Source organism: Leopardus geoffroyi, chromosome A1 (assembly GCF_018350155.1).
Source record: "Leopardus geoffroyi isolate Oge1 chromosome A1, O.geoffroyi_Oge1_pat1.0, whole genome shotgun sequence".
NCBI lineage: Eukaryota > Metazoa > Chordata > Mammalia > Carnivora > Felidae > Leopardus > Leopardus geoffroyi.
The window spans coordinates 72497436-72522781 of NC_059326.1; the positions used below are offsets into that span (position 1 = coordinate 72497436).

General features: G+C 35.0%; 1 protein-coding gene across 2 annotated transcripts in view; it reads left to right on the top strand.

The window, feature by feature from the left end:
• ITGBL1 (integrin subunit beta like 1) overlaps window positions 1–25346 on the top strand; it is a 207715-nt gene that overhangs the window by 63964 nt on the left and 118405 nt on the right. For both annotated transcript variants that reach the window (XM_045481418.1, XM_045481408.1), the window contains exon 3: window positions 20029–20175. In XM_045481418.1, coding sequence (XP_045337374.1) covers window positions 20029–20175 — 147 coding nt within the window. The remainder of the gene's footprint in view (window positions 1–20028; window positions 20176–25346) is intronic.

Consider the following 25346-nt stretch of genomic DNA (forward strand, 5'->3'; position numbering starts at 1 on the left):
TGATGGTGGACCTCCAAAACCAGGCTGAAAGTAAAATTTGTTTATACTAGTGTGTATTCCTAGGGCCTTTTCGTTGTAATAGAAATTAATATTATTTTTGTTTCACATGCTGATATTTTTAATATTTTATTTAACATTGTTTGTATATTTTTGGTAATTTCATATATAGCTCTCAGTTTCCAAAAAGTTAACACAAGAATGGAATCTAATTTACTTTCTAAATTTCATATAATCTGTAACTCAGCATATATGATGGATATTCATGACAAACTGCATGATTTCACTAATGCTGTTGAGCAGTTCTTCAGAAAGTTAGGCATGGATCTGTGGAATATACTGATGAGATTTTGACCCATTATGGTGGTTATTGATCTAAAAACACATTTCTGGGACATGTTGTATGTGAGTAACAATAGTTTCCAGTGAGCTGGTCTTGGGCTGACCATCTGTTCCAAGTTCTTGTAGGGCAAACCACACATACGGTGGTGTTTGGTTGGGCCTGGGCTCATGTCAAAATAATGACTAAGAAAAGTCAAATCGCATGTTTGAAAGCATCCTGAAGATTGTTTTTTCCCTTCCTTGTCTCTCACTCTTTCTTTGTCTCATTTTTTTTCAGTATTGAAACTGCTAGAGGAGTTCCAATTCATTCTATAAAGATATATTATAGGAAAATTCTGTTGATTTTCAAAACTTTTGGATGCATATGAGATAAACTATAAATGATAGCCAAGTTCATGAAATTCAACTGAAATATCTAAATTATATACTTAGCTTCAATTGTTAATTAAAAAATTCTTATAGTAGTTTGTTTAAATCAGAGCTCTTCAATATTACTTCATATCATTAAAAATTGACTAAAAACCTCAGTATCACTTCATGAAATTAAAAAGTGACTAAAAGAGTTTAGAAAACAAATAATTGTTTACATGGTAAGACTTCAGGGCTTGCTATTTCTACTAGGTCACTACTGGACTGAAATTCCTTCTTGTATCTTACTTTCAGTGTTAGCTTTCCACAGTCATTACTGTTCATTCACTTATTCAGTTGTCAAGTATGTATCCAGGTCTTCCTATTTTTTGGGGGGTAGATACCATGTTTCTTTTTTCATTTTATTGAGCTATAATTGACATATAATGTGATTATCAGTTTCAGGTGTGAAACGTGATTCAGTATATGTATATATTGAAAAATGATGTCCATAATCAGTTTAGTTAACAGATACTGTGCTGTTTTAAAGTACACTGAAAGGGATAAACATTAACCATCAACATTATCTTGGGAAGGCAAGCTCCTTGGGTGGGTTTTCACGGAATTGGAAGGGTGATGTGTACTGAAAACAGGGATTGTTGGTGTCTGCAATATACTTCATAGTTTTGTTGAGAATGTACCTTAATCTATGAAGTAATTTAGGCACTTCATTAGTGATTTGGACTTTTCTTGAAGGTTTTATACTTTTTAATTTGCTCTCAAAGATTCAAGACATGTAAAGTGTACATCTGAAAATAAGGTATACACCTCTATTTAAAGAACTAATCTTTTCAAATTATCCCCTGGAAGTAAGCTGTTTATTTGAAGAGATGTTAATTTTTAAAAAAGGATTTGAGTACCATTAAGTACAGTTTTAAAAACCAAAGGTAAATAAGTACAAAAAATCACTTGCAATAATTCTCTACTTATCTAAGAAGCTAATTTCTATTTTAAGAACATACAGAGTAAATATTCCATGTGTTATTTGACAAGTGGTGTGTTTATTCATGGCAAATTAAAAATCATCAAGTTCACAATTGTTCTGCTTAATAGATACTTAAGTATATTTTAACAGATTCCAAATATAGGTTAATGTACATTTTTCGAATTCTGTGTCAGTATATTTTATGCTAATTGTATATTAACCTTCCTTTCTTTCTAAATTGTCAGCTCCATAGATTACAGACAGCATTCCTGTTGCAGATTTTCTAACTAGTGTTCTCCTTAGAAAGTCCTCTTCACTCCCTGGCACTTAAGATTGGAAAGAGGAAAAGAAAGTTGTTGAATGTATGAAATTCTTCCCTGAATATGAAGTTATAAAGTGAGAATGTATTGATGCAAAACAATTTTAAACTGTTACCTTGCAAAATGCTTTGTTTTCTATCACACTGTTTTAATAAGGTGGAAAGATTGATCAAAGTAATGAATCTAAATAATAGTGTTATCATAAAGATGATTATAGTTACCGGTGGGAATCTAGAAATATTAGGTCCTAACTCCTAGCATTAGGTCCAATTTTTATTGCATGGTTATTTGAAGACATATAATTAAAGTAACCTACAATAATTTGGAACAGAAAATAATAAAAAAAAAAACTCCTCTTAAAAGCAGTATTAACAATACAAAATTGAGGTACCATATTCAATGGATATGTGTTACTGTCAACATTCAGCTGAGTTTAACCCAAGGTTGAATACCATCATCACTGAACAAGCTTCTAGAATGATAAGAATCAATCTGAAAATTGACTAATTAAAATCAAAATGATATTAATTTTAATTATTAAAAGTTTTAGTCGTCAAATTTGAAAAGACATCCTGTTCACATTAGTTTAGTTTGAACTTTTAACCCCTTTCCAAACATCCTTGAACCCCTATGAAAATCATGACTGGAGAAAGTTTTCTGTACTTCTTTGACTGCCAGAATCTAGGCTAACTCAGTGTGTGTCTCTGTGGAAACCACTTACACTCTGTCTGGGTCTAGACTCATTCCTTAAGGATATGACAGTTCTCCTGAGTACATGAGATCTATCCAGAACTAAAACAAGTTGACACACATTGCCATAATCTTCACAAACAACAGCAACTACAACAACAATAAAAACAAAATATGTCTCAGGATGTCCTTAATCTCTTTGGAGACAATTTGGTTTCTCAAAACTTAAGTAGAGAGAATTACAAAAACATTTTCCTTGCAACATTTCTCAATTCAAAGCCCTTCTTCACAATCATGCTACTAAAAGTTCAAGCTGAATCATTTTATATGAGTCTTAGGAGCTATAAATCAAATATCGACAGTAGGCATAATTTGTGTTGGGACAGAGTATCTGGAGTATGGTTTTCCTGGTGAGTTCTGTGTTTTAGCTTCTTGACATAGATTTTGCATTTGGCCTTCAGTTTATTCCCTTGTACTTAAATGTGGATACCTGGGGAAGGTTGGTGATCCTAAATTTATAAAGATTCTGCCTTAGCAAATAATTGGAAGATAAAGCTATAATTTTTTCCTCTAAGTTCAATGTTAACTGCCCTTCTTTTCCCAAAGTCAGGATTACTACTAGAACAAGGTTGCATTTTTTTTAAATATCTAAAACCATGCAGTTTCCAGAAAAAGAAATACATAAAATGATGTCCATTTTCTCTAACAAAGCAATCAAGGTAAGATTAAATAAAACAATTTCTCAACAGACATAATTTTAAGTACCCAGCCATGGCAGTGTGTACATTCCTGAAAGTTATGTTGGAAAGAGGCAAAATTGATAGTGATTGTTGAAGGAAGTGTGGTAGGAAAGACAAGATAATGGATATTGGGTTTGAATCAAATTTTATGACTTGAGACAAGCCATTTGCTCTCCCTGAGCCTGCATGTTGGCGTTCTCTTTCTCAACTCCTAAGGTTGTAAATAATTCATTGTGCTGACCAATGGGTAGGATCTAGTATAGCCCCTGGCATATAATAGGTACTCAGTGAAAGTTAGCTTCCTCCTTTCTTCCTTTCTTACCCTTGTTTTTTTACCTTATCTGCCTCATGAAAATTTCTAAATAAATTGATGGAAGCCCTGTATTATTTTCCTATATGGTCATTCACTAGCTAATATCATCTTAAACACAGAGGGTGATTTCTGGTCAAATTAACTTATTTTAATCTCTTGTTAATCATTGTTCCCTGAAAAACGTTTAGGACAGATGACATTTGTGCATAGTCAAGAAACGAATGACACTTAATAAACTTGTAATATGTAAGCCTTTCTTTATTTATTGCTACCACCTATGAACATAAGTGGATATTGTTATCTATGATTCACATAATCTGCATTTTCAATAAGTTATTTCCTAAACCTATTCTAGTATCCAGTGTTTCTCTCCCTAACTGTGATCATACATATTACTAGGGTGGTGTGTATATAGAGGTGACAATGTTAAAGTGGTACCTCCTTGTTGCATTCCATGATCAGTTTCCTGAAACATGTGACATTCATAATATTCTAATCAACTTGACTACAAACAGCCCTGACTATAGAAAAATTGTATCAGCTCTGACCATTGGAAAGCACATTTTGGAAGTCAAAGACTTGCTATCTGGGATATTCTATTTGAAAACAATAAGAATTAAAATTTTGGCAAAGTAACTTAGCTAATATTTAAAATATTTAAAATATTTAAAACCAGGGATAGAACTATATTAGATTAAAATAATTTTGTATACAACTTAGTCTTTGGAGATCTTTAACATTTCAAAGAAAAGCTTTGAGTTCAACCATTAGGACTAAAAATATATGGCAGTTTGGGGTGTTGTTGCCCATGGTGTGACTTTGGCAAAAATTATGTTGAAATGGAAGTATAAATTTTGACAACTGGGCAGTTTACTTCATTCAACATGAAGTAATATGATAATCTCACTGAATTTCTTGGATTCAAGGTTGATTCAATGATACTAATTAGATAGTAAAATTAAATTTTACTCATATTTATCTATAGTTGCCTAGTTGGCTAGATAAAACTATTGATTTTAAAACACACATATCTTTTCATATAAAGCAGTAATATTCCTCCGCTTTCTGAGAGAATTAAAGTTGTCCTTTGGATCACCAATTATTAACTTAGTATAACCAATCCCAGGCATTTTATCATAGAATTGACTCTAAATGTAGTCTGTATCTTCATCTGAAGAAGAAATAAGAGGTTCTATAAGATTGTTTGCATGAGGAGCAATTGAATTTTACTCAAAATTATCTAGAGTTGGCTGGTTGCAGCTTAATCAAAAAAGAATTATGCCGTACTTTCTCGAGGGTTTATTAATTCCATGTCAAACTTTGGTTACACAGGTAGAAACTTTATTTGAACCAAGCTGTAAAATCTCATAAATTAAAGCTTATTATTAATATCTATGCAAACCATATACCATAATTTTATCAGTGTTTGGATGAATAAGGGTCATTTGCAAGAGTCATGTGAAAGATAATTATGCTTTCAAGTATGTAAAACAGATTTTGACCTAGACTCGCGTCCTTTAATTTCTATTGATATAACGTAGGAAAGTTATAGTGAAAAAGAACATGATTTGTATGGGAAAAACTGGATTCAGATTCTACTTTTACTGTTTACAAGCGGTGTGAACCTGGACAGTAATTTTATGCAACCTTTGCCATTTATGTATTTATCAAGTATTTTGTAGGGGCAATTACTATATTCCAGAAAATTGGGTGGGAACCAAGGATATAAAATTAAGATGACAGAGTCCCAGTTCTAAAGAAGATAATAGTTTAGCGGGGAGAGAGCCACGTAATTATGGGTTAGTGAAGTAATAGATATGTAGTTGGTATAATGGGAGCCTGGAACAGGTTCCTCTCCCACTTGAGATTCACAGATCTTTTCCAGCAGAAGGAAAGCATGCACAATGCAGGGCAAGAAGAAACACTGAGTTAGAACTGTTGGCAGAAACAAAAGTCACGTACACCATTTTAGAAAACATGGCCATATCTATTCAACTTACATATTCATGTAACATCTAGTTCATCAAAGTTACCTTTAGAAATTAATAATCAAATATTTACACACAGGTGCAAAGAAATATTCATAGAAAAAGTTCACTTATCCAGTTCCTTTCCACATTATCCTTCCAAAAATGAATGTTCCAGAAAAAATCTCTCTCAGTGATGAATAATAATTGAGAAATGAGCATGAGAATTGTGAAAAAGATAATGCAAGAAAGAAATACAGAACATTAATATAACAAAACAGATAGTCAATACCTGAAAGATGATCGTACTATGGAGCTGATAAAAAATATGAACAATTTTCATGTTATGAAATTAAAAAGAAAGAGTTCTGTATAAAAGTAGCTAATGTCTATATTGCTTCTAGGCAACAGGAGCTCAGAGGGAAGATGCAAGTATTCAAGGATAAAATTACAATAAAACAGAGAATTGTAAGGATTTAACAAATACTCATATAGTGTTTTATCATGTGACAGGCACTGTCTTTAGCACTTTACAATTGTCTACCGAGTTATTCTGTATAATAACCCTATGTGGCAATTATTGTTATTGTTCCCATTTTACAGCTGAATATTCTGAGATACATAGAAAGATTTAGTAACTGGTTCAAGTTCACACAGTAGTTACTGAGCGGGGATTTGTACACCAACAATACAGTTACAAAATTTGTGACTTTAAGTTTTCTGCCCTGCTGCCTCTGAAAAAGTAAAAGGAGCTGATGGTGTGTGTATGTGGGAGGATACAGGAAGAAGAAACAACACAGGAAGGAATACAGAGAAAAAAAGAAGAGACACTTCTCAGGCCAATCAGGAACAAAGAAAATTAAGAAAAAAATGAAAAATAACCAAGTATTATACCAATGATCAGAGAGGAAATAGCATATTAAAAGGGTGAAAGGGGACCCAGCATAATTGATGTACCTATAGAAGAGAAAAAACATGAAATTGAATGATTTTCAATAATATAATTCAGGATTACTTTGTTGAGACTATGGGTGTGCACGTTAATCTGAGGTAAGAGAACAACATATCCTAGAAAGAAATACAGATCAACCAGCAGCAAAATATAATATTGGTGAAGTTGTTGAGTTGAAAGATAAAGAATCCTGGGGGAGAACCAGGCTAAATACAAATAAGCAAACAAAAATCAACTTGTTCAGGGCCATTTATGTAATCAAAATTGTTCAGATATGTATACAAAAGACAGATATTTTCAAATACGTAAGAAATGAGAGAATATATGCTCATAGCATTTTTTGAAGAAACCATCAGAGGGAAAAATTCTGTCAAGGAGTAGACAAGAATCTTTAAGAAACACCTTTCCTCAGCACTGTAGATTTAGCAGTGAACAAGATAAAACTTTCTTGGTTTTCATTGAGCCACCATTTTAGTATATGATGGTATAGAGAAAAATAATCAAAGAAGAGGAATTCTATAGTATATTCAAGAATGTTTGTAGTCAGGGCGATATTCAACTAATCTGTGCTGATGAGATTATAACAATTGTTAATATTGAAATACTTCTCTAGCAGTTGATAAAAAGATGTGGCCCCGAGTTTCCTAAAATCCTCTGCCTTTTTGTCCACTGCAGGCCTTCCCCTGGAATTCCTCTATGATCTCAGATCTGTCTGTGCTCCAACAACTGAGGTGTTAAGGCAGAAGCTAGCAGGGAGCTTTTGGGTTGGCCTGTGTTCTGATGGGTTATTCTAGTGGTTAAAAATTTCAAATATTTCACCTGTTTTAGTCACATTATTGGGATTGACAACCACTGGAAACAAACCCAAAGTCCAAAAGCATATGAAAGCATAATTTAAAAAATAATCATGTAATGAAGTATATTAAATGAAAAGAGTGAAACACAGTCACATATGACAAGATGGATGACTCTTACAAACATAATATTGAGTAAAAAGTATGTTATAAAATTAAATATAACATTAAGTGACAAAATTGATACAGTATTCTTTTATAAAAATCAGAAAATATTTGAAGTTAAACTATTGTTTATGCATGTATACAGATGCAATAAAATTACAAAGAAAAGCAAAGAAATCATAAACAAAATTCAAAGTAGTTAGTGCAATTGTAGTAGGGCATAAGAGGTTCAGTACTCACTATCATCTTATTCTTCTTTATCTGGGTGGTGGGTACAAAACTTTTATTTCATTGATAGATGTTAAACCCTATGTAAGTCTTATACCCTTTTTTGTTTAGGAGATTGCTTAACAAAACAATTCACATAGCAAAAAATGAAACCAACAGAAACAAGCTGAGAACATTTTAAGTGCCCAAAGTTAAAGTAAGAAATACAACAAAAGAATAAAATAAAAAAAGAAAAAGAAAAAGGTAATGAAATAGAAAACGAAAATAGAATAAGGGTGCCTGGGTAGCTCAGTTGGTTAAGCATCCAACTCTTGATACCTGGTCAGGTCACTGTCCCGCAGGTTCGTGGGTTTGAGCCCTGCATTAGGCTCTATACTGACAGTATGGAGTCTGCTTGGGATTCTCTCTCTCCCTGTCTCTCTGCCCCTCCCCTCTTGCATGCATGCCCATGTGTGCTCTCTCTCTCTCCCTCTCAAAATAAATAAATAAACTTAAGAAATTAAAAAAAAAATAGTAGAATAAAGAAAGACCAATATTAAGTTTTTGAAACTAGACAATCCTTTTTTTTAAAGTTTATTTATTTATTTTGAGAGACAGATCATGAATAGGGTACGGGCAGAGAGAGAGGGAGAAAGAATTTCAAGCAGGCTCTGTGCTGTCAGTGCAGAGCCTGATGCAGGGCCTGAACTCAGGAACCGTGTGATCATGACCTGAGCTGGTATCAAGAGTTGGACACTTAACAGACTGAGCCATCCAGGTGCCCGAAAACTAGACAGTCTTACTTATTGCACACCTGATCAGGGAAAAAAAAAAGCCGAACTAGTAACCAAACAAACAAAATGAAAAACAACAAAGAAACAAAACACAAGAAAGAAAAATATGTTATGGATGAAAATGCATACGTTAAGTATAGAATTAACATAGTTTTTTTTTCAACGTTTATTTATTTTTGGGACAGAGAGAGACAGAGCATGAACGGGGGAGGGGCAGAGAGAGAGGGAGACACAGAATCGGTAACAGGCTCCAGGCTCCGAGCCATCAGCCCAGAGCCTGACGCGGGGCTCGAACTCACGGACCGCGAGATCGTGACCTGGCTGAAGTCGGACGCTCAACCGACTGCGCCACCCAGGCGCCCCCAGAATTAACATAGTTTTAAAAACATAGTGAACAATGTTTCTCCAACAAGATTGCAAATTTAGATGAATCTATCAATTTCTAGAAATAAAGTTTATCAATCTGATTTAAAAAAAATAGGAAATTGCTATCAGGAATGAGAGGAGGATGTTCACAACATAACTCTAATCAGTATTTTACTTAAGGTGCTAGCAAGTGATATAAAAAAAAATAGTATTAAAATTTGAAACAGGGGCACCTGGGCGGCTCAGTCAATTAAACGTTCTACACTTGATTTCAACTCAGGTCATTATCTCATGGTTGTGAGATTGAGCCCTGCTTTAGACTCTGTACTAGTGTGGAGTCTGCTTGGGATTCTCTCTCTCCCTGTCTGCCCCTCACCCACTCGTGCTCCCTCTCTCAAAATAAATAAATAAACTTAAAAAATTTTTGAAAGAAAAATAATTCAGAAATATTATAGTCAGTTCTCTATAATTTTAAAAATAAAAATCAATCTAAAGCAAATAAAACACAAAGCAAGACCTTACTGACTATAAGTGTTAAAAATCTCTCTTGAAAATTTTTCAAAAAAGGAAAATAAACCCAAACTTTAGACTACCAAGACCAATAATCAAAATACTCAATATTAGAATTTTGCATATATATAACCTATCTATGTATCTTTTATGTACTAATTCAGTGATTTATTTACTTTTCTCAGAATTTGTTGCTAATTTTTCCTTTTTCCTTATGTATTTTGTGAGCATCTATCTTGCATATTTTTGTATTTATCACGATGGCTAATGGCTTTGCCTTTTTACCAGCTATTAATTAGCTCACTTGTTTGTGTGACTATTTTCTAATTTATTAATTCTGCTTTCATCTTGAATGGTCCCTTCCTTATTCTTTCCTAAGGATTGTTATTTTATGACTTACTTTTTAAAGTAAAAGCTTGATTTGTTTGTGTTCTTTGTTGCTTAGTATTAAAGATATTCAAGGAGTTAAGTTTTCCCCTTAACATTTCTTTACATATATACAAAAGGATCTGATAATGTAAAACAAAATAATATCTGTCCATATAAATTTTAAAGCCTAGATGAACAAAATAACTAAATACATGAAAAATAGTTATTTTTATTTAATTTAATTCAAATCATATATATCTAAAACAAAACAAGACAAAATAACCATCTGAAAAAAATAATTCTTGTAAGTAATGAGTAATAAGTAATCAATTACCTGAAATTGACATTCCTTTTTTATATTATATATTAGTGTATATCTGTGAATTTATCCTAAGTTGACCTTAAGTGTAATTAGCTCCTCTCTCCAAAAAAATAATTTTGTTTATAAAAAAAAATAATTTATAAACCAACAAAAAGGTTGAACTTCATCCACAGTTAACACATACCAACAAAAATGTCCATTATAATTTTTAATGCTCAGATTGATACAGGTTATTTGATAATGTTCTGTGTTATGTGTTGGCAAGTGTATCCTCACACATTGTTAGTGATAATGTATTTAATATAGTTTGGAAACAAATCTTTCTATATCTATTAAAATTTTAATGGTATGCAATACTATTTCATCTATAAACTCCAGCTATAATGATTTATCCTATGATATATTCATACTTCTGCACAAAGATACATGCATAAGGAAAAATGCTTATGATGACTTTGTTTATAGTGCCAAATGATCAAAACTAGCTGAATGCACACCAATAAAGGATAGCTAAATTATTGTGGCTACATACAATCGAACATTATGCAAAGAGTAAAGAGTTAGAGTAAAGTAGATTTATATGGGCTAAGATACTAATATCAATAGCTGTTGGGAGATAATTCTCCATGGATCTCTTCTATTTCTGTACTTTTTAGCAACAGAGGCACGGATTATTTTTGTTATAAAGTGTCTTTTCATGGATATTTGTACAGAGAGCAGGCTTGGAAGATAGACTTAGTGTCTCCCTCTGGAGCAAAGAAAACTTTGTAGCTTAGTATAATAAAATAATGTCTCCTTCTGGGGCAAGTTCAGGTGTACTTATGGCCCATTATAAAAAAGTCATGGTCCCTGTCTCTTCCATTGTTTGCCTCCTGTAACAGAACCCACTGAATGTGCAAGCATCATATGACCCTCACTGTGTTGTCCTGTCGGAACTGGCATTTGATAAGTGACTCAAACTGATATTTAAGTTACTGCTATTGATGTGAGTAATAAAGTCCTTTGACTCTGACCCAAGAGTCTCATGTCTTCTGCAAGAAACTGTGAAACTCTAGCAGGTTAATTTGTTAGTTTCAAATAGGGTAAAATTGAATCTAGCCCCACTTCAAATTTCTTGACAGAAATTCTCCAAGATGTGTTTTAGACTTAAAAAGAATTAAGACTTAGAACAATGTAAATGTTTTATTGCTAATTTTAAGAAAACTGATAAGTGTGTATATGTGGCAGATTTAACTTTACATTATTTATCTTGCACCTTGGGTATATGGATATGCAAAAGAAATATTGCTTGTAATTCCTTTTTAATTTTCCCTGTTATTCCTTATGAGCCTTCCTCCTATTTTCCAACTGCTCCCTGAATGACAGGGGAAAAAAAATAAAACATAGTTCAAGCTTGCTTAAAACCTAGTATGATTCAGAAATGTAAAGACTATCAGGTTTAATGAAGTCTCTTCAGAATAAATGTGCCAGAGTTTTTTATTCCTCTTATTTACCTTATCTTTTCTCAGATGCATTGGGGAATATGGATTTTACTGATGCTATATCTTTAGGCATGATGGAGGGGGACAAGGAGGCAGAGAAGGACATGGCAAAGAATACATCAAAGAATAGAGAAGGAACAGATAAGATAAAGACTTAAATGTCAATTGATTTAAGAAATAAAAAGCTTAGTAGTCATCTTAGACAAATGTCAGTGTGATGGTGGGATTGAAATCTGATTGTGGAGAAAAAGTGAGACTGGGAGAGAAAGCTACCTTTTTGGAGATTGGAATCAGAAAGGAAAAATGAACAGGAATAGAGATTAAAATTAGAGACACACGTTTAATAGAGGCAGTCTTGATTACATTTTGTAAAGAAAGAACAGGACACACTTGCTCAGTTTTATGGTATAAAAGGAAGGGCCTAATTAATGAAGCTGAGGCTGAAATAAAGGAAAGAGAGGGACTATGCCTCCAAAGAACCAGAAGGCAAAGCAGTCAAGGCTTCTTGAAAGGAATGGACAGACCTTAATGTGGCCTCCGGGGCTGGAGAGAAGGAGACGAAGTGGATGAGGCAGGTGGGAGGAGGGAGGACAGGAAGTCTGGGGATTTCACTCTTGCTCCTGAGTCTCAGGGTACATGAGCTGAGTGGGAGACTTGAATGCTCATTAAAAATTTGGAGGAATCATTTACAGACATGAACCAAAGATTTCCTCTTCTGTAAGTGAGGTTGGTAATACTTGTTTTCTATTTTTTTCATGCCATTTTGATAATCAAATAAAATAATATGAAGTAAAGTGATATGTCACTCGGGAGTTTAGTATATATTTGTTATTTTATGCGTCATAGTATACCTTGGTAAAGCTATTTTCCAAAGTAAATAAATATCTGTTTGCCAGTCCCAAAAGGAAGACGAGACACATTATCTAGAATGATTAAAAAGGAGACACTTTGTAAATTTAATGATAGGTGAAGCTTATCTATCATACATTATGATAGCTGTAAACTTTCAGAATGGGGAATGACATAGCTCATGAGTCAAGAACAGGGAGGGCATTCTGGACTGGAGTGGGTCAGTTTTGAACTGATGATATTTTCACATGAAGATATTCCCTTTGTTTGGAGCCATGACCACCACTGTTGTCACACTGTTTTTCTACTTCTCCAGATGGTTTGGCTTTAAAGGTTTCAAAATAAACTGAGTGAACTGGCTGTTATAGCTACCTTGCCTTTCCTTTTGATCACCAAAATGCACACCTCAGTACAATCTGCCTTTCCTCCTCCAGGATACATGATTTCTAGAAGAGTTCTACTTGTCAGATGAGCTGTATCTAGTTTTTACTCCTAAGGAAATGAGGTAGGGGTATCCCAACAGAGCAACAGAGTATTATATCTTAAAAAATAAAAAAAAATTCTTACCCAATGGCTTTATTCACAATTTAATTTTTTTGTCTACTGATCTAGATTTTTAAAAAAATTTTTAAAGGAAATGTAAAATGACAACTCATTTTTAAGTATTCGTACCTTGTCCATCAATTGCTTTTTAAATTTTATAAAATACTTCTTGAGTTACTGAAGAGTTTTCAAAATGAATAGTAATGAGCTCAATTTAGTCTCCATGCCAGCTACTGATAAATATTTTTCTGGTGACTGATCTTTATATTGTAGAAAATGCATGATTTAATGTCCTTTACCTGCTTGAAGAGAAAGTTTTCGGTTTTTTTCCCAATCAAGTCAACCAAATTGTCAACAACTTTTATTAACTACCTACTTTATAACAGCTTAGAGCAGAGGTATTGTACCCTAGGGAGTTACTGAGTTAATAGAAAAGGAAATCATTGCAATTAGCAGATTTATAATAAAGTTAACTGAACACACAATGTTTGTTAATTTTTGAACTAAGAAAGAAATAAAAAAATAAATTGTTGCCATCTGCTCCTTTTTAGTTGTATGAAGAAAAAATAACATTCCAGAGAATTGCTTGATCATAACATTTGAGGATTATGAGGTGATCATAGATAATCTGTGATTTTAGCCCTGGCACTGACTTATTTAAGGAGCAATAAAAGAGTTCTTTATTAAAAAATAGATTTTATAAAAAGTAGACTTTACAAACACTCTTTATAAAAGTTCAGACTTCTTATAAAAAGTCTACTTCTTGGGCATAGCTTGGAACCTTTATATGGGGGACAGTTTGCACAGCCCACAGGAATTTAGTAATGCAGTTGGGCCAGAAGGAGAGGTGTGGTATTCTTTTCACGTGAAGGAAGTGGTTTTATTTTCTAGGAAACATGATTTGGGGAATGGAAGAATTTTAAGTAGAATGAACAGAGATATACACCATAAAGAATCATTTGGCCTGTTTCTCAGTGATTGCCTAGGGAGTGTGTTTCATTAGAGGGGGGATTTCTTCTAAATTGTTTTCCTATCTCCTTTGGACACAAGTTAATGGAGAGCAATATATACTGTTGTTCAGAGATTTTTGCCTGGGAGGTTCAGAGATGGCCTTGGCCTCAGCCATTATTTATGGAGTCATCTCTGAAGCATATGGATTAAAATTACTTTTCCAAGCCACAAACTCAGACGTGTAAAATGATAAGCCTTTATTTTTCTGTAATTCTTTGAAATCATTCCTTGAGCTCTCCTATATTACTCTGTTAGGACTGCTATAACCAAGTACCAAAACCAGATGGTTTAAATTACAGACATTTTTGTCCCTCATTTCTGGGGGCTAAGTCTCAGATCAAGGTATCAGCAGGGTTATGTTATGAAGGAAATTTTGTTTTATGTCTCTCTCCTGGGCTTCTGGTGGTTTGCGGTGAGCACTGAGGTCTAGAGAAGTTAGGTGACGAGGGCCTGAATTCTTTTATCTACCAACTTTAGCATTATCTAATTTTATTTTATTTTATTTTTTTTTAATTTTTTTTTTCAACGTTTATCCACTTTTGGGACAGAGAGAGACAGAGCATGAACGGGGGAGGGGCAGAGAGAGAGGGAGACACAGAATCGGAAACAGGCTCCAGGCTCCGAGCCATCAGCCCAGAGCCCGACGCGGGGCTCGAACTCACGGACCGCGAGATCGTGACCTGGCTGAAGTCGGACGCCTAACCGACTGTGCCACCCAGGCGCCCCTAGCATTATCTAATTTTAAAGAGTGAAGTCTGATAACCTTACTGTTAGGAGTTCTTTCACCAAGGATTATCAATAATCCAGTTCGGGGCCTGTGAGTTCCAAAAGGAAATGGCAATAAGTAGACCAGTGCTGTCAAGCCACCAATCCATGGCTTTTATGGACACCACCTTTGCTAGAACAAAAGGGGTCCTTTCAAGTCTGTTGCGGTGAAACTAAACAGATAATGTTGGCTGTAATGGAAAAAACACAGCTTTTCAGCTTGTAAACTATGTGACCTTCAGCAAGCTAATTATACTTTAGTCCTCTTCTTTGTAAAACTGGGAAACAAAATCTCACTGGCTCCTTATGAAAATAAAGCAGACTAGCCTGTATAAAGTACTTATGGTACCTGGAAGCTAATAATTACTGTTGTCTCTTTCCTCTCTTCTAATTTCCTGATCAGGGTCACGTGTCTGATTAATGTCAACGCAGGACTAGAGCCCAGACCTTTTATTTTCTAGGGCAAAGCTCTCTGTTACACAGAATTTTTCCATTGTTCTGTGGAATGGGAAGCAAAAGTATCTAAGAAGTCATGTTTTGTTGGCCTGAGAAGCAAGTCAGGGACTGATGCTCCTGTCCTGAAAAGGGTCAAGATTCTATCGCAAACCATGAAATAATTATAATATTCGATAAGGGATCCTTTCACAATCTTTTGTTAAATTCTAGGTGTGGCATAGTAAATTCTTTTGTTTCTTATACCTAGAGAAGGCTGGGGAACGTATAGTGGCTCCGAAAGAATAGAAGAAAATTTGAGCCTATTAAGTGAGCTTGTTTGAATATTCTGGAAAGTAGGACACAGTGCAGGTCATGGGAATTTGCCTATTTGACCAACACAAATAGATTTGCAGGGCCAACTGAGTGCCTAAATTAAGATAATCTCTTTTGAGGTTACCATGAGGTTCTAGAGTGGTATACCTAGCTTATTTGACCCCCAGAGAGAGTCAGTTTTTAACATGTAAATGTTAAAATCTAAATGATAAAGTTTTTGTTAGTAGTACTCATGAGATAATAATTAATAATCAGGATTTTCCCAGTTTTGTTGCAATGTAATTGATAGGTGACACCGTGCAAGTTTCAGGTGCATGATGACGTGACTTACGCGGGTTGGGAAATGATGACCACAGCAAGTGTAATTAACATCCATTGTCTCATACAGGTACACAGACAATGCTTCCTTGTATCCTAGTCCTCGTGTTGTACATTGTATACCGAGTACTCCTTCTAACTAAATTTGTACCTTTTGACCACCTTCCTCCAACTTTCCTCCCTGACCCCCTGCCTCTGGAAACCACAAACCAGATCTCTTTTTTCCATGTGCTTGGGTTTTCTTGCTTGTTGGTTGGTTGGTTGGGTTTTTGTTTTTTGTTTTTTGCTTTTTTTAGATTTCTCCATATAAGTGAGATCATACAGTGATTGTCTTTCTCTTTTGGATTTAGCATAATGCCCTCAAGAACCATGCTTGTTGTCCTAAACAATAGGATGTCCTTCTTTCCCATGACTGAGTAACATTTCATGTATGTATTTTTATCCATTCATCTTATACCTATACCTACCTATATGTACATCTATGTATGTATGTATTATCTATCTATCTATCTATCTATCTATCTATCTATCTATCTTTCCCCTTTTGAGACTTGAAACCACAGATATATGGCTAATCTGACAGGCACATTAGTTTCAGCAGTTTATTTTTACCCAAAATATCAGTAGACTTGGAAGAGAGTTCATTGCTATCTTCTTTGTCTCTATTATTATTTTTTTAATTTGGAAAAGGTAGGTACAATTCTTTTTCATCGGTATATACAAATGGCTAATAGATTTTTTTTAAGTTCTTCAATCCTGGCAAAGTCTTTATTTCCATTTGCAGTTTGTTTTAATTTAAAAATCAAAAGCAACCACTTCTGCATTGCTCACTAATGTAACAAATTCGTCACCACTGCCCCTGGCATAAGTTAGGCTTCCCAAGGTAAAAGTGATCCAGAAGTAATGGTGGAGCTGCTGATGCGTGTTAGAGAATCACAAAAGCAACTTTATTCTGTCTTTGCTGGGGTGGTTTCCTTTATCAGCGGAGATGGAGGCAAGGCTTAGCTCACCTCAGAGAAGCACTGGAGAAAGCAGGCCAGGCCTGCACATTCTTACCTGAATACGATGCTAAACTACTGGATTTTACCCTCCACTAAGGCTTGTCTGTCCTTTCCAGCAACTGGCTACTCGACTGCCAACCTGGAAACAGCAAGAATGGCCTTTTACTTTTTCTTCCTTGTTACTTTGGCAGGAGCTGTTTTGGCATTTCTGTGACATACTTGTTTTGTGTGTGTGTTTTCTCCTGACTCCTTGGGAACTTATTTGAAGGGCAACAGACATACTGCCAAGCATCTTGGATTGTTCCTTTTAAGACCACATTTTCTAAGGGTTCTCTGGAGAAGAAACAGACCTGGAGAGGCCTACACAGCCAGAAAGGTGAATGCTCTGGTGGTTAGGATTTCAGATGGCTGGCAAAGACCACTCTTCAACCTTGGACAATAGGAACCCTCTTCTGGGCCTTAAGAAACAGGGGTTTTGCTTTGGTTCTCCTGGGCCATCATTCCCAGCGGATAAATTATTTTGAAAAATGGAATGTTTTTGAAGCCATATTGTTGATGCTCTAATGGAGATGACATATAATATAAGTACAATAAGATAGAAACCCTATTCCCTGGGGTCTGCTCAAGAAATTATTAACCAGAGAGAAAGAGTAAAAATGGTCTGAAGATTATTTTCTGTCTTAAAGAAATTATATATTTACCTCCAAATTAGGTCATGCAGGGTATTACTTGATAATTCTCGACAGTGAAAAAAATTGATTTCTACTCACTTTCCTAAAAGGGAAAAAGTGAATCAAGGACACCTTTACTGGGTATAAAGTTTAGAAACAATATAAAGGCATATGACCCTGTCCTACATTGACTATCTTCTTCACCTCTGATCAGATGCTAAATGAAAAGTTGAAAGCACATTATCTAATAGAGTGTTGCTCTAAGTGTGGTCTAGGAAATTTATGTGCTTTATGAGAAAAAGAGGCATCTTAGTAAAAAATATTATGTATTCTGAGTGAAAGTTAAATAGCTTTTTTATGACAGGACATTAAGAAGCTTCAGTGTGCTGATTTATATCATGACACACTAAATATATAGTGGGACTCTTGCCCATGTTTATTTTATCACAGAACCTTTTATGGAAGAAATTTCTGAACCTGGGCCTCCATGAGCTAACTTTGGGGTGTAAGCACCCTAGAATATTGCTCCCCCTAATGGTTCTTTGGGTCAGTTTGAGATGGAGTGTCCTTTCCTATCATCTGTACATTTTCCTTAGTTTCCCTATATTTTTACAATCTCCCACCTTTAAAAAATCTGTAACCTTTGGCCTACCCATCACCACCCATCTCTGTTATATATACCGTTGGTTAGGATCCGAAATGTCCCATCCCAAAGAAACATTGAGTATTCTTTTATTCCAGATTCAGCAAATCATTGCTACTGCATTTCATTATCTTCTAAATCATTTCCATTTTCTTTGCTGTTTAGATAAAGCTGTTTTATTGAGATGAACCATAAGAAATAGCTGGTATTAAACTAATAATAGTGGTGATCTCATGTGGTTCAACCTAATACGCTAATATTATAAAAGAGTAATTATAGTTACCGAGATACTTCTTTGCAAAAAGAGACTTAGCCACTTCAAGAATTTGGCTTAATACTTTTATAAATAGACTGGATGGTTGGCAGGAGAGATCACTTATGCTTGTAAATGATACCAAGTTGGCCGAGATTGACAATATTGTGTAGGGCCAGACAGGAATGCAAAATGATACAATCAATTTGACAGTAATGTGCACTGGATAAAATGAATTACAATTAGGGTGCATGCAAGGTTTTGTTTGCAAAATAGAATAATTAATTTGAAAAATGCAACAGGAATAGAAACATTTACATGGACTGGGCAACATTCAGAGGAGTTTTAAAGTCACAACCAATCATAGATTCAGGCTCTGCTGAACATGCCCAAATGGGACACCTCCGAGTCATTCATTCTGACTGGCCATCTGGACCTCATCATGTGGATTTTGGCTGCCACACTGAATGACTGCTGGCACTAGATCAATGATTCCATTCCACTCTGGTCTATGAATTTCAGGCATTGGGACATAGCATTATTATTTTGAGTAATGTAAGAATATTCTCCCTGCAGCCCATTCAAACTCTGCTCACCTTTCAAGGCTCATTTAAATGTCAAGGAAGTTCACAGAATCTCTCTTCTGTTATTTCTATAGGAGACTATATTGCTCAAATTAACACAAGGTCTGACGAATATTTCTGGCTGAAGATAACCCCATCTTTGTTTTTTTTTTTTTAAGTTACTTTTTAAGTTACTTGAGGACAAGAGCCACGTATTGTACATGTATTACACTTGGATCTGACTAGTGTGTAGTCAATATAAACATTGGTAGGATTCATTAACCAAGACTTAATAAAGTTAATTATCATAAGAATGAAAATAGCACAATGTTGACTCAAGAACATGAAAAGTTGAGAAACTTCTGTGGAGGTAGATGACTATGGCTCTTAACCCTTTTGATTCTTGAACCATATTTTCTTATTAAGAAACAAAGTATGTGCTTCTTTTTCATGTCAGTCTTATCCCAAGGTGGTATTTAATATGTCCATTAAACTTTATTACATGCTAAATGCCAATAAATCAAAGGCCAGTGTTTAGCTTAGTGGAGTTTCATGTAAGACTTGTTACTCAGAGTGGTGGCTTTAAGTGTTATAAAATGCAGTTAAATGGAAATGATTTTTATTGGGCTTTTTTGTCTTAAATGTGGAGGTACTAGATGTATCTTTGTTTTTTAGTGTTAAATTTTCTGACAGAAATTATACACTAGAAGTGTATAATTAAACTTCTAGTTTATGATCTAGTGTCTCTACAAATTAATTAATGGTTTAAGAGTGATTTATCAACTTTGGTTATTGAAATAAAATCCACATATTCCATTATACTGTATGCATTAACATTACCCCTCGGCCTCCATAATGTATATGTTTTTGAATTCATTGTAACTCAGTCCTGAACCAACATCACCCTTAAGACTTTCAGTTACAATAATGGGTTTCTCTGAAAAACAATTTGAGTCTGACTGGATGTTGTTAAATCCTCAGGCCATGGTAAGTGTGACTGTGGCAAGTGCAAATGTGACGAAGGATGGTTTGGGGATGCCTGCCAATACCCAGCTCACTGTGACCTGACAAAGAAAAAGAGTAACCAAATGTGCAAGAATTCTCAAGATGTCATCTGCTCTAATGCAGGTAAGAAATCTATGAAAATCCTTAAATAATCAAATTTGGGTTTTAGTGGAAATATGTGGGCGTCAAGAAATGTGGAACCTCTGAGAGAGAATGCTTTTGAGTATATATTTTTGAAATGAAATTCAGATAAATCAATAGGGAAAAAATGTCATCTTGCTGAGACTGGCAAGTTTGATGCTCTCCAGCTGTTCCAAATGCCTTCTTCAAGCAGGATATTCACAGGAAACAACACCCCAACAACATTTTATGTAAATTGTGAGCTATGATTTTGAATGCTGGATTAAATCTTTTTAAAAGGATTTATATAAACTGATTTAATTATTTTCTATTACAGGTCAAGGGTGCTTTGAATTTATACCTTAGTATCAAATAGAAGCAAATCTTTTTAATTTGATAGAAGCTTTAGATGCACATAGAAGAATAGAGTGACATCATGATTTTACATTTGGCTAAAATATTTTTGCATCTCACAGAAGTCATTTAAAAACATTTTTTAGAAAGTAATAGTGAAGCTGTTAAAATTAATTACCAAAGCCATATAAAACAAAACAACTGGTTTTGGTTTCAAGAATACTAGGATGGTATTACGATAATTTAATACTCTTTTCATACTTGGTCTCATGGAGCCTCAAAAGTCAGCTTTTCTCAAGCTGGCTGAACTTGAGAATGCTCCCTTACAATGTTAGAGGCTTTATTTCAGTTGTTTTGATGGGTATAGTCTGGCCTGAGGTGGGTTTTTAAAGCTCTCCAGGTAATTCTTATGGAGATCAATGGGCATGAGCCATTGTTTTGTGTGCTAAAGACAAGTATTTGACTAGAGTGAGAATCTTCCCTCCTGAAGTTCCTCCCCTTGTTGGTAGAGTCCTTCTATATTCAGAGCTAGAATCTTTCTACAGTCTTAGATTGCAGTGAATTGCTCTGTGTAGATTAAATGCAGTAAGAGGGTTTTGCTAGTAGAAATCAAGGCCATACCCACAGCAAGGTGTGAGTGGATCGGTCAAGGACCATGATAAATGTCCTTAACAGTCAGGTCACTTTTTGTGTTCACTGATATTCTCCTTCTCTCCAGCACATCAGTCTTTTCTGTCTTCTCAGGAGGATTTTTCTACCTCCAGTTCCTAACATCGACCCTTCCCAACACACACACACACACTTACCATGGAACCTCTTCATTTTGAAAACGTCCAGCTTTCCAAACTTCTTTCAGTAGTAAGACTTGAATTCTGTTTTGTTTGTTTGTCCTTTATTTTTGGATATATTTTTTTTTTATTGTTTATTTTTCAAATAAAATCTAGGTTTTTTTCTTTGTAATAATACATTATAACTGAATAGGGGTTAGACTAGGAATCCAGTGTTTCAACATTATGGGAAAAAACACGTGATTTGCTACATTAGCATACCTTAAAGGAGAAAATTTACAGAATTGTTTCAGTAGATGATCAAACATATTTGGTAAGATATAGAATGCAGTTTTAAGATATCTGAGTCTCTATCTTTTTTTTTTTTTTTTTTTTTTTTTTGTAAAAGTGATGCAATTCTTTTATGTAATCTACGGTCCATATTCCAGTTTCGTTTATTGGCCCAACAATGTCCTTTACAGCATTTCCCTGCCTCTGTAGGATCCAGTCTAGGGCAGAGTTATCTTTAGCTGTTATATCTTGTTAGCCTCCTTTAATCTGGACCATTTCCACAGACGATAGTATTATAGCATTGAAAATTTTGAAGAAAATTGTCTCCATCCTTTTTTTTTTTTAAATAGAATGTTACTCATTTTGGCTTTGTCTAATGTGTCCTCATGAATAGATTCATGTCATACATTCTTAGCTGAATTGAAAGATAGATTATTTTGTGTTCTCAGGATGTGTCATCTGGAAATCTATGTTACCCATCTGCTCTCAGTGGTGAGGTTAATTTTGATCACCCGGTCAAGGTGTTGTCTGATGTCTCAGCTCTGTAATTACTGATTTTGCCTTTGTAACAAATGAGCAGTCTGTGGGGAAACACTTAGAAATTATAAGATATCACATCCTTGTCAAAATTACCCCTGATTTACCATCCATTGATGACTTTCACCTAACCCAGTATTTACACTGGTGATTGAAATATGATGATTGCCAAACTCCAACATTCCTTCCATATTTACCAGTTGGTACTCAATATTCTACCACAATTAAGAGTCTTCTCTCATCAACCAGTTATTTGGTATTTCATTTACTTAGCGATTTATTATCACTCCAGTATCATAATTTCCAGTATTTCAATGGTTTATTATTCATTATTGCACTCAATTATTCTGGTGCTCAGATTGTCTCAGATTAGGCAACTGGAACCCCTTCAAGATAGCTTCTCAGTCTTTGTGATGTGCCTCCATTGTTGTGTTTTATTTTGTTTCAGCAAATCTTTCCTTTCTGACATAACAAGATATTCCAGAATCATAATGTATCTGGCTTGCCACAGCTTTGGAATCAACCATTTCTCTAAAGAACCTTGGTTTCTTTAGGTTAAGAATGGTATTAGAATAAAAATTGTGAGCACTAGGGATGTTTATTTCTACTGGGGTGAATTTGCTTGTTGGCCCTTTCTGCAAACAGGTTAGTAAACATGCATGAATATATATATATATATATATATATATATATATATATACACATTCATATGTACATGCACATGTATATGCATATACATACACATACATATTTTAGAAATCATGAATTCATACCAATACATCCAACTTCAGTCCACCCCCCAACAGGGTTACTTCCTATTTTTTCCCCTTCCATATTTGCATGTCTCATTTTTCATGGTGAGAGGACTCTGTCTTCCAACATCATGGCTATATTTGGTCATTTGTTCAGTCTTATGCTACACCTAAAATTGTTTTTAAAATTGCTTCATGCATACCACTGTACAAAGCAAATCTACCAAAAAATTTTAGGATTTGTTGGCAATTGATCTCCTGTCCCATCTCCACCCCACGCCAGTCATGCTCCAGATTGGGATACTTAGTTAATTGCTGTGTTCATAAGTTACTTGGATTTCTTTCTTTTTCTCTCCCTTTAGTGTAGTGATTGTACTCGTTTGAAATACATTGAGCTTGTTTACTTCAGATGGCTTTCAGTTTTAGAGTTTTTCCCCTCCCTTCTGTCCTCACTGATTTTGTTTTGCAATATGTAGAACATAAACATGCTTCCAAAAGTCAAAACTATATTAAAAAAGCCCTCTTAATTAATCATCACTCTCTTGCTAATCCTTCCCTCCTGCTTCTTTTCGTACCTGATAGGTAACCAGCTTTACTGCGTTCTGCTTTATCTGTGTATGTGTTTATTTTTTCTAAAGATAAATAGATGTATTTGTTATTATATTTTTAGTTTTTCATTCATTCCCTACACAAAAAAAATAGCATGCCATATATGTTCTTTCACACTCTGGCTTTGCCACTCAGCATCTCCTAGAATTCACTCCACATCAGTACACAGAAATCTTCCTTATTCTTTTTTTGGATGTATAGGACTCAGCTCTATACAGGTGACATAATTTATTCCCTCAATCTCCTATGGTTGGGCATTTAGACCCTTTCCAATATATTGAAATTACAAATATTAATGCAGAGAATAAATTGGTATGTGTGTGTTTTCATATTTTTAGAGGCATACCTTCAGGATAAACAACTAGATGTGAGATTCTACACCAAAAGTTTATTCATATTCAGTGTTACATTTAATCTTTTCTCTCTTATTGTCTATTCAGTATAGAAGCCTTTCAAGTTGACTTTAGCAGGCTGTGTCGTACATGGTTTCTTTTTTCAATGTCTATTTCTACCAGCCTAGTTCTGGACCACTCCCCTACAACTGCATTAGGCTCTGAGTTCTCTCTACTAATATTTCCCCTTATATTATGATGTGGTTTCTGGAAGCAGCTTGGAGCAGAAGGGGAAGAGGAGGCACCTGACTGGCTGGAAGACCGCAGGGCAGGATGAGATGGAACTGGGTCTAACGGCATTCCAGAAGCTGACTCTATAGGGGTGCGGAAGGCAAGGCACAGTCTGCAAAGTGGGGCTCCAGCACCATCACACAGGAGTATGGATGGTGGTCAAGAGAGGGAAGTCCTCCTAGAGAGAGTTCAGCTGTATTAGTCAGAATGAAAAGTCAGAGCAAAAATAATCTAGCATAAATCAGAAGACCAATCCCAGAGCCCGAGCTCACTGGCAACCAAGAAAAAGAAGCAGTATGACATAACATGAACACAGGAGTCTGTCACTTTTGCCTGGGTTTCCATATGCCATATCTTGGAGCCTCAGTTGTGAATTCTACTTGGTGGGTGAAAGAGGAAGTCTCTGAGCTGTTGTAAACGTCCCACATTAGCCAGGAATGGTTCAGATGTGTGGATGGGAGGGAGCCTGCCTGTTGGGGTGTCAGTGAGATATAGAATTCAGAGGTAGAGGCTGTTCCTTCCTGTCTTTCCTGAAAACAGCTTACTGTGTACGCTGTCCTGACAAGGTCACACCTTCCTCCCAAACCATGAGAGGCTCCTGGTATTCCGACAGAGAAATTCTAAAATCCTTAGCCAATATTCTTGATCCTCTACTCTCTGCCTTAAACTGACCCTCTTCTCCAAACTCAAGTCAGACTCTGCCCTGTTCTTAAATTCCACATCCTTTTTCCTTAGCTGAGCCTCCTTCCTCAATATCACAAGCCTTTTCTCCATCTCCACGTGTTGAAATTCTATCCATACATCAAGTGTCAACTCAAGAACTTGCTCCTTTACTGTGCCTTTCCTCCTTTGCAGGGCCAGACTGAGGTTTATACTTTCTATATAGCATCTGTCACAAATCTGTTGCAAAGGCCCTTGTGTCATCTGGTCCCATATGTATGTGTAAAAATTATTGGTCTTCTAACTCTATCTTCCTGCTCTATGATTTACTTAGTTTCAACTTTATGCATCTTAATATCTCCTATAGCACCTGGTACTTTGCTAACAATATAATCGGCAGCAAGAAAATTTAATGAATGGATATGTGGATGGTTGAAAGATAGGATGAATAAACGTGAAAATGAAAAGGAAGGGTGATAATTAGAGAGAAAATGCGATGAGACAATATCATGCATTACAGAATTTGATTTGAAATGAACTTTTATAAATTAGTTTTCAGGGAAAAAAAACAAAGAAAGTGA